At 29.9% G+C, this 17040-nt stretch overlaps 2 protein-coding genes and 1 non-coding gene across 4 annotated transcripts; 1 reads left to right on the forward strand and 2 right to left on the reverse strand.

Annotated features, from left to right (window-relative positions):
* The first annotated feature begins 9065 nt into the window (after positions 1–9065).
* On the forward strand, positions 9066–9274 carry LOC116402989. Its single transcript, XR_004215720.1, has one exon. It is a non-coding gene; the product is annotated as a small nucleolar RNA U3 (small nucleolar RNA).
* A 2061-nt stretch (positions 9275–11335) lies between these two features.
* LOC101206950 (1,4-dihydroxy-2-naphthoyl-CoA thioesterase 1) lies at positions 11336–13737 on the reverse strand. The gene is made up of 3 exons (XM_004147590.3): positions 12951–13737; positions 12652–12843; positions 11336–11653 (listed from the first exon to the last, which is right to left on the reverse strand). The coding sequence occupies exons 1-3, from the start codon at positions 13080–13082 to the stop codon at positions 11510–11512; spliced, it is 468 nt and encodes a 155-aa protein (XP_004147638.1). The 5' UTR covers positions 13083–13737; the 3' UTR covers positions 11336–11509.
* A 534-nt stretch (positions 13738–14271) lies between these two features.
* Positions 14272–16570, reverse strand: LOC101207188 (1,4-dihydroxy-2-naphthoyl-CoA thioesterase 1). Of its 2 annotated transcripts, none has more exons than XM_011652801.2 (3): positions 16080–16570; positions 15775–15966; positions 14272–14625 (listed from the first exon to the last, which is right to left on the reverse strand). In XM_011652801.2, exons 1-3 carry the CDS (start codon positions 16209–16211, stop codon positions 14473–14475), a joined length of 477 nt encoding a protein of 158 aa, XP_011651103.1. In that variant the 5' UTR covers positions 16212–16570; the 3' UTR covers positions 14272–14472. The 2 variants fall into 2 exon arrangements, with proteins under 2 accessions (XP_011651103.1, XP_004147639.1); XM_004147591.3 differs by having other exon boundaries at positions 16041–16451.
* Positions 16571–17040: the final 470 nt, after the last annotated feature.

Raw genomic sequence — 17040 nt, forward strand, 5'->3', positions numbered from 1 at the left:
CAACCTAAATATGATTCTCTCTTAGAATTAGAAGTAGGTGTGATATTCATTCATTAAGAACATATAAAATCAAATATCAAATGAGTAGGGGCAGAGAAGAAGTTTAGTAGCCCTTTTTAGCTTGGAAATTAAAACATATATTAAAATTAAAGCCACCATTTTTATATTAAAATAAAGAGCTTCTTTAATATAAACTATAATTATTTCACATCCCTAACTTATAATTCAAACCATTCATCTTCTTCCATGAATCAACCCTAAAATCAGACTTTTCCTTTCACTTTTAGCCTCTCTTTTCTCCATATAATTAATACACACTTAATTCCATTCTTGACTGCATCATTACAACTTTGAACTAGGTTTCAAAATTTGTGTCTACATTTGTTAAAAGTTTTATTCTCTTCAAGGGTTCCTTCTATTAATATATTAATATAAGATGAAGATTGATGGGATATATGGTGTTAAATCATACGAGACATAATTCACAATATTACTATTTAAAATAACTCAACAAGTAATGAACGTACAAACTTCGAGTAAAAACGTAATGCAACTTACATTGTAAATGAACTCATCTATTATTGTCTAGTGTCTATGTTGTACAAATAAAAATTTTGTCCTTTGGTTGTTTGTTTTCCCATCATGTAAAAGGTGTAGGCTTAACCTAATCGTCGCTCGATCTTTTGGTTATATACATAATTTTTATTAGTAGTATTTTTTTAGATTAAAAAAATAATAATGATGGTAACAACGTTCAAGTAAGTTTAACTTGAGAATAATTTGACGCAACTTAATCAATATTTTTGAAAAAAACACAAAAATAAAAAAACAAACTAAATTAGTGAAAAAGCTTTTCAATAAACAAATTAAAATGTATATCAATTATCATTATATTTTGTTGCTTATATAATGGGAAAATGTCAAATATAGATATCAAATTCATGTTTTCATAGAAATATGAAGAGAAATTCAATACTAATATTATGTTTACATTGAAAAGATGAGATGAGATTTTGTTATAAAATTAGGGAATGAGTGTGTGTGTGTATGTCTTGTTGAGTACTAAACCAAAGTGACCCTTTTGGCATTATTTTAGGGTATTTGTTTATGGTCCCTTTTTGGGTTAGGCCATTAAAGGGTTTTGAGCTGTATGGCATGACTCATGAGCATTAGGTTCTCTCATTATCATCTCCTTCTTACCATTATATATATATAATCCATAACATCAATATATTTTCTGCTTTTTATTCTTTCTACATTCTCCTACCGAGTTCAAAATTTCATTAGAAATATGCATTTCTCGACACTAATATCTTTTAAACGCATACTAATGAATGTGCGGTGAAAAATAACTTGATACAACTTAAGTTTGTATGTTTAATTAATACATGAGATTTCCTAAACTTTAATCCAAATTTAACTTTGAATAATTTAGAATTGAAATTTAACGTGTTAAAAAAAGAAAACTTTCCATTAAATAAAAAAGTAGATGAGATTTCTCTTTTCTTTTCTATAGGGCCTAATGCAACTCATATTCATTAACTCATAGATCACCGAGTTTGAGAATTTTGTACTTTCAATTTGTACCATATTATTACTTTTTTTTTTCCTTTCTTGATTTGAAGTACATCAACTAACAACATACACCACACACACATATATATTTTAAAAGTAAATAGATAAATAATCTAGAAAGATCGTTAGGTGTAATGCATTGTTATGTATCATATCTATCAGCACGTTGTCTAAGACAACTTTTTAGTTCTTTATCTCACAGTCACACACGATTTGACATATTGTACTACTAGATGACACTAACATGTATGTAAACACCTTCAATGTATAACATATCACTATATCGAAAAGGGTTTTAGTTTACAAATCTTGTGATATGTCGATGGAATAATCAAAATAATATATTATGGTATCACTTTTCATTTATTTAATTAAGCAATCACTTCTAAGTTTGTATGCCATCTATGTATGATGTAGATTAGGGTAGATGTCCTTTGGGAGAAGGAAGAAGCACTAGAAACCCTTTTTATACCTATAATTTTCTCTTTTCATTTATTTTTACATACTTATTATTCAACAAATTAATTAAGAATTCAATAATTACGACCTATTTAATCATTTGTATTAAACACAAACATAAAAATTCAAAGACAAATATAAAAGAATTTATCTAAATCTATCATAACTAAGAGTACCATTGATAAATTATATACTTTGAATCCTATATTTCTAAAAAAAATTACTATCCATTATAATTAACCATATAGTTAAGAACATCAATATCTTCTTCCAATAGAAAGCGTATCAAAACCACTTTATTTTTCACCTTTTCCAAACCCCTATATGATGCCCAAACTATATATTAATATATATACTTTGCCCAACAAAAGGAATCACAAGAAAATGGATTTAAGTACGGACTATTGTACTATATATATATATATGCAATAATTTGATTCAATATTAACCAATAATATAAAGTGAAATTACATCACTTACATTACACACACACATATAGTTCCTTTTACAGATTTTGTTAACTTGTTCCATTCAACCATTTTGGTACTTGACATCATGAAACAGAATATTATCAGACTATGTGAATTCAGTGATTGATGTTGGTTGATATTCCAATTCATTGTTCTTTCTCGTTTAAATGAAAATGTATATGATAAACAAGCATATATATATATGTATATATATTTCTCATATACTGACAATTTGGTCTTGTTCCTTTGTACGATAGAAACTCCAAAAGGACTTGGAATTTGTACTAATAATTAGTTATATTAGGGAAAATGCATACATATTTTCGAATAGATATCTTTTAACGGTGATTATTAAAAAGTAGTCATATTTTGATAGACTTGCTTGCTTGACTCAATGTTTTTTGTTTCTTTCGTTTAAAGGGTTTATATTCGAAAATATTCTAATGGTTTTTTTGTATAGGAAGTATATATTGATGACATCAAACCAATGAATTTCACTTTAGGACAAAATCGTTAGAAATATATGCTTTGTGAACTAGAAAAGAAATTGTGCTTTTATCCAAAGCAATTTTCTTACATTAAAAAAATCCCTAATTTGAAATTCTACCAAAAATTTTATAACACTTACAATAACCTTTGTTATTATTTATTTTTTAACCAACTACTCGTCATTGGTTGAATAGTTCAAAATATATTGTTTGAAATATTTTGTTAAACTATGAACTTTTGTTTTTGTTTATATCTTTTATCTTTAAAATTTTAAAAGTTGATACAAATAGTTGAAAATGAGCATAATTCTGTTGATATAGTCGTATATTATTCAACCTTGGTATTAGGGTAGGGTGACAATAATAATTATAATATCAACGTGTTTATGAAATTCAAGAATTAAAATGGAAGACTCGTTGGTAGAATTTGTTAGCAAAAGATTAAAAAAAACACCTAAATTGAAGAGCCAAAATGGCATTATGAAATTATTAAAGCATATACCATAATAATACCATGAGCTACTTTTTTCATTCTTCATCGTTGTTTTTAGCAATTCAAACGACCATTATTTAATAACTTTCACCAAATTTTATTGATCATAAAAATAAAAGATTACAAGAAGAAAGAAAAGAAAAAAAGATTCGTCAAAATCCAACTCAATCCAACTCCAACCGAGACAAATACAAAAGATGATCGTGATATCAGAAGGGGAGGAGTAATAAGGGAAAGAAACGAGGATTTATATATGATCAACGAAGAAGAAGAAGAATTAAAGAGAAAGAGTTTGGCGTTCGGGATCGGAAACACGAGCTTCGTAGAATCTAGCAATAAAAGCAGAAGCTTTACGATCAATTCCAGGCTCAGCAACCCATCTACTTCCTCTATCTTCATCACTTGGCCACATCCTTCTTCTAATTTCACCACTTTGATCTTCAAAATAATGACCTTCATAGTCATTCCCATAATCTCTTCCTCCCATGAAACAACAGCTTTTCAATATGCTACAAAATGAAAAGCACTTCAATGACTTTGATCTTCCCCCCATATAACAGTAATAACAATATATATATATATATAAATATATATATTTTCTTTGAGAAGAAAGCACTTTTAATAAATTTCCCTCCCTTCTTCAAATAATAATAATGGTGCCTTTTCTTTTCCTTTCTAGTTCTCTTCCCTAAGCCTTTTTTTCTCTCAAGAGAAAAAGATGAAGGAATGAAAGGTAACTTGGAGGGGGTGTTTGTAGTGATAATATATATGTGGGAGAGAATATGATGGTTGCTGAGTTTATATAGTGGAAAACAACAGCTATATTGGCTTTTTGCTTTTTGTGAGACAGCTTGTTGAAGGGTCTTCTTTTCTCATAAAAATAATAATTAATTTATATGAAATGACCTTTTCAAGTTTAGGTTGGTTTCAATTATATATCTCATGTTTTTTAAGAAAACAAAATTATGCTTAAGTTTACTTTAGGGTTTGTTTCAACTATGTGTTCATAAAAAAAAAAAAAATCTTTTTGAAATTTAAATTTTCACCTTTTTGACTTTCTCAAATTTGTTCAAATTAATATATATACACCCTTGAAGAATTTCCTTTGGATAAAAATAAGATGGGAATTTAGTGACCATTAATGCAGGTAAAAATTGAAAAGCACATGTCACAATAATGGTAAAAATTGATTGCATAAAGGATTCTTTTTTGTTAATGATATCAGTTGAGGGGAAAAATTGGTAACGATGGTCTTAATCAATCTTCTATATAGATAATAATATAATGCTTATCTTCTAATATCATGTTATACGTTACACCATATTTTGGACAAACTAGAAGTAATGAAAAAGAGTATTTTATAAACATTATATACACACTTGTGTTTATATTATATATAGATATAGATATTCTTTGAACCTAGAACAAGTGCTAAACTTAAAAAGTTCTTCGAACGTAAGTAAAACCTACTCAAAATTCAAGAGTAATTTTTTATAATTCAAAATTCTTACCACAGTGTTGCAACTCGTAATTTGGACACGGTAATGAAAGATTTCTAATTAGATGATATATCAATTTAAGGGTTAAAATAGAACTTTTTGGATGAACAGTAAGTAGAATTAAAAGCATACCTTCTAGAGAGAAGCACTTTGTATATTATACATTTTAGCTTTTTTTCTTTTTAACCTAAGAAATGAATGGCTAGGATCCAATGATATGACTTGACAGAGTTATTAAGATAAGGGTATGTAGCCTTTGAGATGTAATAAAATGAGACTAAAAAGCACAAAAAATTATTGTCCTCTGCTTTTTTATTAAACCCTAAACTCTCTCTCTCTTTCTCTTTCTCAACTTTTATTTGTTCTTTCTATTCTCTTTTCCTTTTTCACAGAGGGGATTCTCTGCCATAAATCCTCGTTTAAATAATGCCTATGGAAACAAACTTTTTTTTTCTCTTTGCTTCTGCATGATGAGTAAGGTTGATAGCACAAACTTTTATATGTTGATTAAGCTGTATTTATACTGACATATTCTATATAGTAAATGACTTACTTACATAAGAATAGGAATTACAAAATAACAGCAAAGAAATAGCTATAAGTAAATGTTGAGAATTAAACAAGAGTGTGAACAATTTTTATAGCTCAAACTACTTTGAGCACCACAACTAAGAACACATCTCTCTTTTGGCCAGTTTGCCTCTTAATATACCAAAGCAGAGAAATATGAGAAAATAGAGAGGAGGAAATTGAAGAGGTAAATCTTGTTGTGAATTGAGAGAAACAATTAATAGTATAGAAAAGGTTAAGATTTTCTTCTTATCTTACAAAAAAATAAATCATATATTTAAAAAGAAATAAATATTAAAAATGAAAGACCAAAAATAACCTAATTTTTTATTTAATATTAAATCAATCTCCACCAACAACAAACAAATTTTTTTCTTAAAAAAAAAAAGAAGATGAAGAGGTTTGATAGTATATTTAAGATTAAAATATTACCAAATGTTTAATTAATTTCTCATACTTTATGTTCACTTATAATGTTAATTTGAAGGTACAGTACTTCTAGAAATTGAGTCGTTCTTGTACTTCACGTATATGTCTTTGATCAAATCCATCGTATCTATTAAAATCTATATAAAAAAATTGAGGTATAACATAATATTCTTAATTAAAAGAACAATGTGTGTGTCTGTGTGTGTATATATATATGAAGTTGAGAATAAGGAAAACACAGGGAGGTTTGCCAACTTTGAAATCACTGGAAAAATTGCAAAAGAAAACTTAAACAAATGAAGGAATGATAGAAAGAAAAGCCTTTGATCACATCTCTCTTTTTCCTCACCGTTTCTTATCAGACAATTAGAAGGTTCATGCACCCCGTTGGCTTTTAAATAATAATAATAATCGTTATATAATAATTATTTTAAATGACAAAACTATTATAAAATGTTATTCTTTAGTGATAACATGATTGTTGGAATGTGAGTTGAACTGAGGGCAAAACATAGCAAAGAAAGGGTAAAAAATGACAATTGTGGCAGTAATGATCATTGAAAAGGGCATTTTTATTTGTTTTTAGGACTTTGAAAATGTTGTTGTGGCTGTGGGTTAGGCCCTTTGATTGAAATAATAAAGAAAGCTTTTGAAATTGTGGGAAAGGAGAGGTTGGGTTTAAGGGTTAGGGTGAAGTTTTCATAAGAAACCTCCACAGTGCATTCAAGCTGTCTGTCTAACTTTTAGGAATCTAAAAGAGAAATGCCAATCACATTAATTCTCTCTTTTTTGTTTCCCATATATATATTTTCCCCCAATTATGTATTACTTTAATTTATTCCACTTTTTAGTAAATAAAATAATGGGTTTATTCATTAATTATATTAATTTGAGTATTTTATTATTTGGTTTTATTTTAATATGGAAATTCAAAGTTAATTAATTAATTACATGTATTTCTCTATTTATTAATTGCAGATCAGAGGGAAGTTTGGTAGAGTTTGTTCAAAATTAATTTCCTTCTCCTTAACACTTAAGTAAAGGTTTTTTTTTTTTTTTTTCTTTGTAGGGTTTTCTGTTTTTCTTTGTAAAGAGTTTGAGATAATGAGTACTGAACCCTAAAATGAAAAAGGCTTTAGGTCAAAGTATTTCTTGAGATAAAAGGGAATATGGTAATTTGGTGTTGGTCACTAAAAGTTGGGTAAAGAGTTGAAGATATACCTTATATTTATATCATGTTGACATATGTACGTTATGGGTCATCTTGGACAACCGGATGTATAATCGACATTGACCAAGAAAATTACAAGTTTTAGACAAAAGGTATCATCCTATGGTCGGCCTAGAGGAGAAAGGCTGGTTGGTTTAAAACTTAGTCCAAACATATATGGTTCGTGGAATAAAAGCCCTAGCTAGCCAAGGACATCACCGATCCTAAGACAAAATTTAGTCCTAGGGTGGAAGGTTCTTGGCCATGGCCTCGTTTGAGGCCAAGCCTAGCTAGCAAAATGGCCAATGTTGCATGCTCCAACTCAATCATCGATTCCTATTATAATACAGCGTCAAAACTCTATGAATGATGACTTAGGTCATCTATTCCTATAAATACATCATTATAACTTCAAAGAAAGTAAATTCTCACTTTGAAATCCTTCATTAATTAGCTTCCACTTTACACGTATGTATATTAGTTTCCACTCTACACGTATGTATATGTTTACTTTAGTTTATTAGAGGTTAGGCTCTTTATTTTCCATATATGGAAACATCACGTGGCTTATTTGCATGCTCTAGAAACCGAAAAAAAAAGAAAAAGAAAGATAAATTGTATTCTTAATGCAATTTGGATCTAAATCTTAGTCATTTCAATAAATCAATATAGAGAAGAAGCTGAACTAAAAAGGATAGTATGGGCATGATTTTGAATATAAGGTCAGTTTGAGACATGGTTTTTGATGAACTAAAAATTAACAACCAACTTTCTCAAAATCTAATTCAAACATATATTAGTTTTTATAACATACTTCAATCTATTTGGATAGTTTTATCTGTCATATTCGACTAATCAAGACATACATATCTTTAACAAAAGAGTTAGCTAGAAATTTGAATCTTTATTATCCAACGTGTTTTGTTGATAGATCAAAAAGGAAAAAAAAATGAATATTATCAATGATCGGATGACTTTTAAATCTATAGACTAAATTGATACAAACCCTAAGTATCAAGCAACACAAATTTTACTGAATCTAAGTTAAATTACAAATTTAATCGCCTAAACTTTTGAAGGTTATTAAAATAAAGATCTGACAATATGATCTTTTAGTTTCAATTTTTTTTGAAGAAGTGTTTGGTTTTTGATTTTTTAAAAAATAGTTTTCGGTAGATTTGGAGAAATATTTTAATGTCAATGGGTTGCAGATTGGGGGAGATGGGTTCGGCTGACAACTTGTTTGTGGCTGCTGCAATAAGGCTTTATTGATATGGGTTTCCTCCTCTTTGGGATTTCCTGTTGTCCAATTTGGGAGGATCAGAATAAGGGTTGATAACTCGATACCTATTGCTCCTGTTAATTGCAAAGTTAAATGGGATTCTCCATTATTTTGATGAAGTTGCTGGGAATGGAGAGGCTTGTTTCGAGTTCACGTACCCATGAGTTGGACCCTTGCTCGAGTGATCAGATTGATGTTGTGATCTCATGAGAGTGTGGGTGCGAGTCGCGAATATGGTTTGTCTTGGCACCACAGGAAGGGTGCCTTAAAATTAATGTTGATGCTGCCTGTTCACCCTTCAAAGATGGTATGGGTATGTGGACAATCATAAGAAACCATAATGGAGATGGGGTTGCAGCTGCAACTGAGTTTCGCCATGGTTGTTATGTGGGTGAAGGTGGAGAGATTTTTGCTTTCCTTTATAGTTTATGGTTTGCATTTGGCGAGGGAGATGGGCCTCGTGGGGTTTCGTACCACAACCCATTTCATTTCTTACCAAAAAGTAGGTTAGGTTTAGTCAAATTCTTCCCACATCGGAAATTTACCAATAACAATACTAATATTTAAATGGAAAGAGGAAGCAGTAGGTCCCGACCTTACTTGAACAGGATCTGTTCTATAGGTTGTACCTCTGTGTCCTTGAGTTCTAAGGAGACAAGAACCAAAGTCTGGTGGATGATTTCTGACTTGTGACTAGAGCGTGATTAACGGTACATGGACCCATGGTCCAACGGCTGTATAGGATCGTTCTCGGTAGCATTACTACTTCCGGGATGGTTGCAAGTCAGTCTGACAGACCCCTTTTTATATTTTCTTTTTTCTACTTTACAAATATTCTTAAAATTTTTGAATTTTGAATTCTTTTTTAAAAAAACTTCTTGATATTATTATTTTTAAAAAGGGTATTTAACAAAGTATTTACTTTTCAATTACACCCAATAGGTCGTGAGTTTTATTATTAAGAAAATTTTATATGCTAACAAAGTTAATAAATAAACTTCAAAATTAAACAATCATGGTAATTGCAATGTATTTATAATTTTTCTATGGTAAAACTAATCATAATAGCGTTTGAGAAAAAAAATGAAAAAATTATTATCGTTGGATAGTAAATAACAAAAATAATCAAATGAATATAATAGATCGAACGATCGAGTGGACTTACCAAACCAAAGTCGGTTTGGAAAGTTTCAAATTGATAATTTTTAAAATTATTTTTAAGTTTGTATCAAAATAAAGCTATAACAATATGATCTTTTTTTAATTTCAAGTTTTGAAGAAGTTTTTGGACTTTGAATTTTTAAAATATAACTTTTTTTATAAATACTACTAGTTGGTGTGTTTTGATTACATCTTCAAGTATTTAATTTAGAAAATAAATTATTTTAAAAAAATATTATTTAAAAATGTATTTTAAATAAATTTTAGAAAAAATAGATTAAACAAAAATGAGTTTATCGAAAAACTCAGTCCAAATAAATCCTACATTTGCTCCTTAAGATTTTAAAATATTCTTTTAGACTCTTAATTTAAAACGTCCCTACAATAGTTTGTTGTTATTTTAAGAATCAGCTCTTCTCTTTTTAAAAGAGATTTTTATTAGTCAAAATGTCATACAGTTATATAAAATAACAACAGAAGAGGAAGTTGTGATTTAATGAACCACAAGGATGAGTGAGATGAACGTTGTTAGTTACGTGATTCCAACCTCCTTTACTTTGTTTTAATTAATTGAGATTGTTTGTTATGATACCCCTCTATCTATATTGGGAAGTCTGAATTATTATACATGATTGCAGTGTCATTGAGTGTGATTCTGCATCCTTGGATTTATTACAATTGTGATTCTGCATCCTTGAATTTATTACAATAGTGATTCTGCATCCTAAAGTATAATATCTTATCATGGATCTATGTAGAGGTTGTGTGTTTTCTCAAATGTAACTTTTTTGGGAGGAGGATGTTAACACCTTATCTATTTCTATTTGTAGAATGGTCATTCTTGATAAAGGGTGGTGTTGGCAGTATACAAAAATGGTGTTTTTAATAGGAGCAGTGCCTATAAGGTTTTTATTCAAATGAAAAACCAAGCCTCTTCATCGGTTGGTGGTGGTCATAATTTTTAGTGAAAGAAAGGTATTCTTCCAACAAAATTGAATCTTGCAAATAGAAAAATTCAAGTTGAGAGATATGGTGCCTTGTTCCTTGTTTTGTGGGAGTGATTTTTAAGTCTATTATTCCTGCTCTTTTCTAGTGTAATCGTGCTTCCTAGATTTGGAGAAATATCTTAATGTCAATGGGTTGGTAGATTGGGGGAGATGGATTTGGCTTGCGACTTCTTTATTTGTGGCTGCTGCGATGAGGCTTACTCATTTCCTTTGGGATTTTCTATTGGGCAATTTGGGAGGATCAGAATAAGGTTTGCCATTATTTTGTGTAAACAGAGTGTGGGTGTGAGTTGAATGGTTTATGTCTTGGCTCCAGAGGAAGAGTACCTTAAAATTAATGTTCATGGCTACACATGTTCACCCTTGAAAGATGGTCTCTGTATGTGGGCAATCATAAGAAAGCATGATGGGAGATGGGAGATGGGAGATGGGAGATGGGAGATGGGAGATGGGAGATGGGGTTGGGGCTGAAACTGAAGAGATATATGCTTTCGTTTATGGTTTGCGTTTGGCAATTAGGGAGATGGGCTTCGTGGGGTTTCCTTTGGAATATTGTGATGCACTTGGCTTGGTATCTCTTTCTTTCTTTCTCTTCCTCCCCATTTTCTGCTTTCTTTGTCCAAACATCCCATTTCTGTTTGTGATCAGTCTTCAAATGAAGACGTGGGTTATGCACACATTTCGGTTAGTGGTATACAAAACATAAAAGGAAGTGGGCATTAATATCTATCTAATTTTAGGTCCACCTAACTATATCGTCATCTTATGCACACAGCCCATGCTTGAATCACCCTATCAAATAATTCATTGAACTTTATATATAAAACTTATTAATTACGTACTAAAATTAAAAACCTTTAAAGTGATTACAGTTTTGAAAATTTCTTGAGGGCATCAGCAGCATCTTCAACATGTTTAGGAACAGGCATATTGGAAAGAAGAGTTACCCTTGCAGTGGATACAACGACTTTTCTTTCTTTCAAATCCTTCCATAATTGGACATCCCATACCTAACCATCACACAAAATCCTTCTCAATAACCCAACAAATTACCACTTAACCTACATTTCCAGGGTATACCTTACGTCGTTTCACATTTTTAAGTCTAAAATCCAAGGTTTAGAGCTTCCAATCAATAGTTTAGAAAGTATGAGACTTTTAAATTTCTTACCTATGCTTAGTTTCTCCAAATTATACAGTTTAACCACCCAAATTTATTATGCCTCAAAAGAATTACATTTTTAAAATACAAAGATCTAATTAATTGAAATTACCAATTTAACAAAAATAATTAAGACGTCGTGGTTCGAATCTTCAAACCTCACTTATACTAAAAAAAAATGGTAAAGAACAAACTAAAATTCAAAATCATTTAATGCTAAAATTTCAAAATCATTTAATGCTAAAATAGTTAAGGAAATAATATACTTTAAGTATCAAACTTCATTATAAACCCAATTTAGGAATGACCCTGGACTACATGTTATTATGATTTGACCATAATAGTTTAAGACCAGTGGGAGAATAAATATGCTAAAATTGGAATTTGAATGTAAATTATCTAAACTTTGTATTATATATTAAGAGTAATTATAATTGATAACCATTTTACGAATAATAATTAATGATATAACATCATTTAAAAAAATTGTAAATATAGTAAAATCTATCGCTGATAGACTCGTAAGGTTTATCGTTTATTAGTCATAGACAATATTTACAATATGGTCTATTTATTGATAGACTTTTACAAAATTTGCTATATTTATAAACGTTTTAAAATGTTACTATATACTTAACTATTTTGAATCTAATGGCTAAATTTGCAACTAACATCCCTATTAATTTATATTTGTGTTCATTTTCTAATTTTCGAAGTGAATATAGAAAAAGAAAATTGCAAAGTAAAACGTCACAGTCAGTTGGTTGGCTTTGTAAATTTCAATTAATTTAAACAATTATTATTATAAAACGATAATATAATGGGAGTTAGGTAGAAAAAGACTACCTGGATGGTTCTACCGACGGTGACCGGAACGGCTTCGGCGATAACAAGCTCGCCGAGGGAGGCGCTCTTCAAGTGATTAATACTGAGATGAATTCCTGCGACTCTCTGGTATCCAGACGCCTTGTGAGCACCCATACTCGCCAGAGACTCCGCAATCAACGCGGATACGCCGCCGTGCAGCACTTTGAACGGCTTCCAAAAACAAAATAAAATGAAATCGAGGAATTAAGAAGAGAAGAAGGAAAGAAATTAGAGGTAATAATTAAGGGAGTTGGAATATATATATATATATATAGAACCTGGCAGCAGATCGGAGAAACGAGGAGACGGCCGGAGACTTTGTGAGGAGAGACGTGGTGGACCTCGAAGCCAAGGGATTGAAGCGGAGCGTCGAGAACAAGCGGAGGATTAGATTTATCCGTTGACGACATTTTGGGATGTGATGAAAGTAAGTAAAAAGAAATAGGAATTTTGTGGAAGAAAGATTGAAAGAGAAAGACTTGTATTCTATTTTAAGGCTAATAATTAAAACGGTAATTAATGGTTAAGGCTTAAGAGAAATGGATTAAGGGATAGACTAAAATACCCTTAATATTCAAAGGGTTAGTATGTGTGTGTGAAGGGAGTGAATTGGAAATTGCGGAAGTAATAATGGATTTTGGGGATAAAGAGGGGATTGATGGAATTGATGGAATCGATGGTCCACAATGACGGTTGGTAGGGAACCTTTTTAGTTTCATAATAAAATAAATTGACAAATGGTATTATTAGTCACACAAATTTTAATTTTAGGGGTAAATTGTGTGGTTGATTTTTGTTAGCGTAAATCCGGTTGAGTAGAACTTAAATAACCCAAATTAATTTTCTAAAATATGGTATTGTTTTCTTTTTTTTTTTTCATTTGTAGTCCAACAATTGTTTAGTTTAATTCGAGTTGAACCAAATTTTTCAATCCCAACACACCTTTTATATAATATAAGTTTGATAATTCAAATTAGGTTCAAATTTTTCAATCCCAACACACCTTTTATATAATATAAGTTTGATAATTCAAATTAGTTGGGTTGGACATACACTCGTGTATTCATTTACCCACCAAAAGACAAAAAAAATGTATTCATTTACCCACCAAAAGACAAAAAAAAAAAAAAAAAACAAAATTCAAACTTCCAGGTGGAACAATCAATCAATTGATTTTAAATATACCAAACAATCAATCTTTTAAAAGAAAAGTGATTTGGAAGATGGATAAATAAAATAGTGAAATATGCTCTAGATTGATTATTATTTGTTATTATTTTGGTAATATATTTTGGAATTGAGGTATGGGAAATGAAAAGGTTGAATTGACAACTCAAAGCTTGACCTATTACGTACTTATTAATGTCTATGAAGACAGGGACCTTTAAGAATGATATCCATAGAGGGATTGATATAAGAACAAGAGGGTGAGAACAATAATGTTAATGAAAAATTCAACTATTTACAGAGGTGATTTATATTTAAAATTCCAATTTTCTTTTGAGTGGGAGATAAATGTGATCTTAAAAAAACATATATTAATTAATTAAAACTTAATTTATTAATGTTTTATTAGGAGTAAGACCCATAAACTCTCTAGAACAAACAACAAATGTAGCACCAACTAAAGATGTTAGCTAATACAATTATCCATAAAAAAAATTTAGAGTTCGAGAATATAATTCGAACTTTTTAATCTGTCGATAAAGGTTACTACATTCTTCAACCATTGAGTTTGGTTAAAAACTAGAAGGAAAGAAAAACGCAAGTCTAAGTTATTAAATCTAAATAACTTATTGTTTACAACTTGGCAAAGGTTTTGAGTGTGTCAACCAAGGGTTGGGAATGTTTAGGAATAGGCATATTGCATAGAAGAGTGACCCTTGAGGAGGCCACTAGGTCCCTCCGTTCTATGCTTGAACTTTTGGCCTTCCACAATTCTACCTCCCACACCTACAACACACACATACACACATAAAGTATTTTAATTTTTGGGTATTTTGGTTTATATATTCTCCAGATGTTTAATACTTTTGGTATTATTTAATCTATACACTCTCAAAATATTATTTGATTTTTGTATGTTCGAATTTTTAGTATACAATTAATTAAAAGGTCCATGAAATAATTTCCTATGTTTTTAAGAATTATAATTAAAAATGCCTCAACCATTTGTTTTTAGTTTTTTGAAAATAATTTATAGACTATGAACACTTATTACTTTGTTTTGTTATTTACTTTTGAAAAACAATAGTTTTTAAAATTTTGTTTTTGTTTTTTTGGAACTTTGACTTAAGAATTTGGTTTTGTAAATAACAATGATACAAATCATGAAAATAAATTAGAGAAATTATGCTTAATTTTGAAAAACTAAAAACTCATAATGTTACCAGAGGTGCTTTCAAAATGACCAAATTCCTACTCTAAATTTCTTGTTTTATTATTTACTATTTACCAATCAAACCACAATTTGACTAAGATGTTTTTGTTCTTAAATTTTGGTTAAAAATTACCTCTTAAAACTAAAAAATACTCTGAAGAATTGAACTTAATTTTTAAAAACAAAAAACGAAAATCCATTTGATAACCATTTCAATCCATAGCTATTCCAATCGGGATGAAATGGTTATCAAACCAACCTATATACGTTTGGACCAAAATCATAATTTCAACAAAATTTGCAAATCATGGTAGAAGGTTAGAAAGAATTAGGCTTAACTTTCAAAACCAAAACTTAGATACCAAATTAATATTAGTTCGGTTTAAAAACTTGTTTTTGTTAAATTAAAATTGAACAGAGAAGAATTTGACTATTCAAAATTTGACTAAGGAGATCCAACTTGATAATCATATTTTGTTTTTTGAAAAGTAATCTTAAGTAGAAAAACTATCTTAGCCAAATCCTGAAAAACAAAAGTAAGTTTCTAAGAAAAAGACTTTTCAAAATCTTTTAAAAACCAACAATAAGAATTCCAAAAACAAAAAACAAGTTTTCAAAATCGTAGGGTCCAGTAGAGAAACAAACTGTATTTGAAAGAACAAAAACAACAAACCAAACCAAACCAAACCATCACAAGAAAACACAAAAAAGGAAAGTGTGACCTGAATGGCATCGCCAACAGAAAGAGGGATAGCTTCGGCAAGAACAAGTTCCCCCATCTTAGCACTTTGCAAATGATCAATACTTAGATGAAATCCCGCCACTCTTTTGAATCCCGACGCTATCTGTGCTCCCAGACTCGCCAGCGCTTCCGCTATCATCGCAGATACGCCCCCGTGCATCACCTTAAACACCTGTGCATTTTTGTCCAATTTCAATTATTGAAACCATTCATCCTAATTAATTAAATTTACGATATCGATCGAACCTGGCAGCACTTTGGAGAAACCACAATGCGGCCGCTTACTCTGTTAGGAGATATGATTTCGATCTCGAAACCTACGGCGTTAAGAGGAGCGTCCAGAATCGACGTCGTTGATGATGACGGCGACGGGAGCGACGGGAGCGGCGGATCATTCTGAGGATTTTGATTATCCATACGGAAACCGAATGCGAATGCGAATTTTGTTTGTTGAAGAATAAGGGTTTGGATTCGATGGGGAGTTTTTGAAAGAAATGGGAATCAATTTAGGCGTCAGAATTGCATTCAAACACATGGCGCCATGCTTTAATGTTAACACAATTATCTGTTTTTTCTTTTTTCCTTTTTCTAATTTTGAATATTGTTTCGGTTTCATCCATAAACTTCAAAATATATTCCCACTTTAATAAATATAAAATATATGCTTTTTGTTAAATATTCCAACCTTTTCGCAATTCCAAAATACAGTAAAAATGAATAAAAATATTTATCCAAATTTAGTTTATTATAAAATCTCTATATCTTGTAAATCCAATGTAAACTTTTACATTTCTTCTTAGATTTCAAGTGGAGAATCCTACGTCTTAAAAATATCATTTTATCCCTTGGTGAGTGTTTTCCATTTTCTCTATTACAACTTCTCAAATCAAACTTCAATTTTAGACTTTAATCCAAAAATTTGTTGAGATTTCTTGTATGGATTTGAAAATTTCTCTCGTAAGATAAATCGTTCGTGAATGTTTAAAAATTGGGTAAAATGCACTGATGTTCAATTGTTAGGAAAAATTTGTTACTTTTTATGGAATTTTATTTTATCATATTTCGTTTATTTAAAATAATTTTCATATTTAATAATCTAATTTATAACCATTATTTTCTTCTTTTTTACATAAAAAAATTCAAAGCTAGATTTATGATGATAATATTTGAACAATATTTAAAAAAAGTTGCTATTATTTGAACAAATTTTGAATGACATTTCCTAATAGTTTGAGATTTTAGCAAA

This window comes from Cucumis sativus, chromosome 3 (genome assembly GCF_000004075.3).
Source record: "Cucumis sativus cultivar 9930 chromosome 3, Cucumber_9930_V3, whole genome shotgun sequence".
Lineage (NCBI taxonomy): Eukaryota > Viridiplantae > Streptophyta > Magnoliopsida > Cucurbitales > Cucurbitaceae > Cucumis > Cucumis sativus.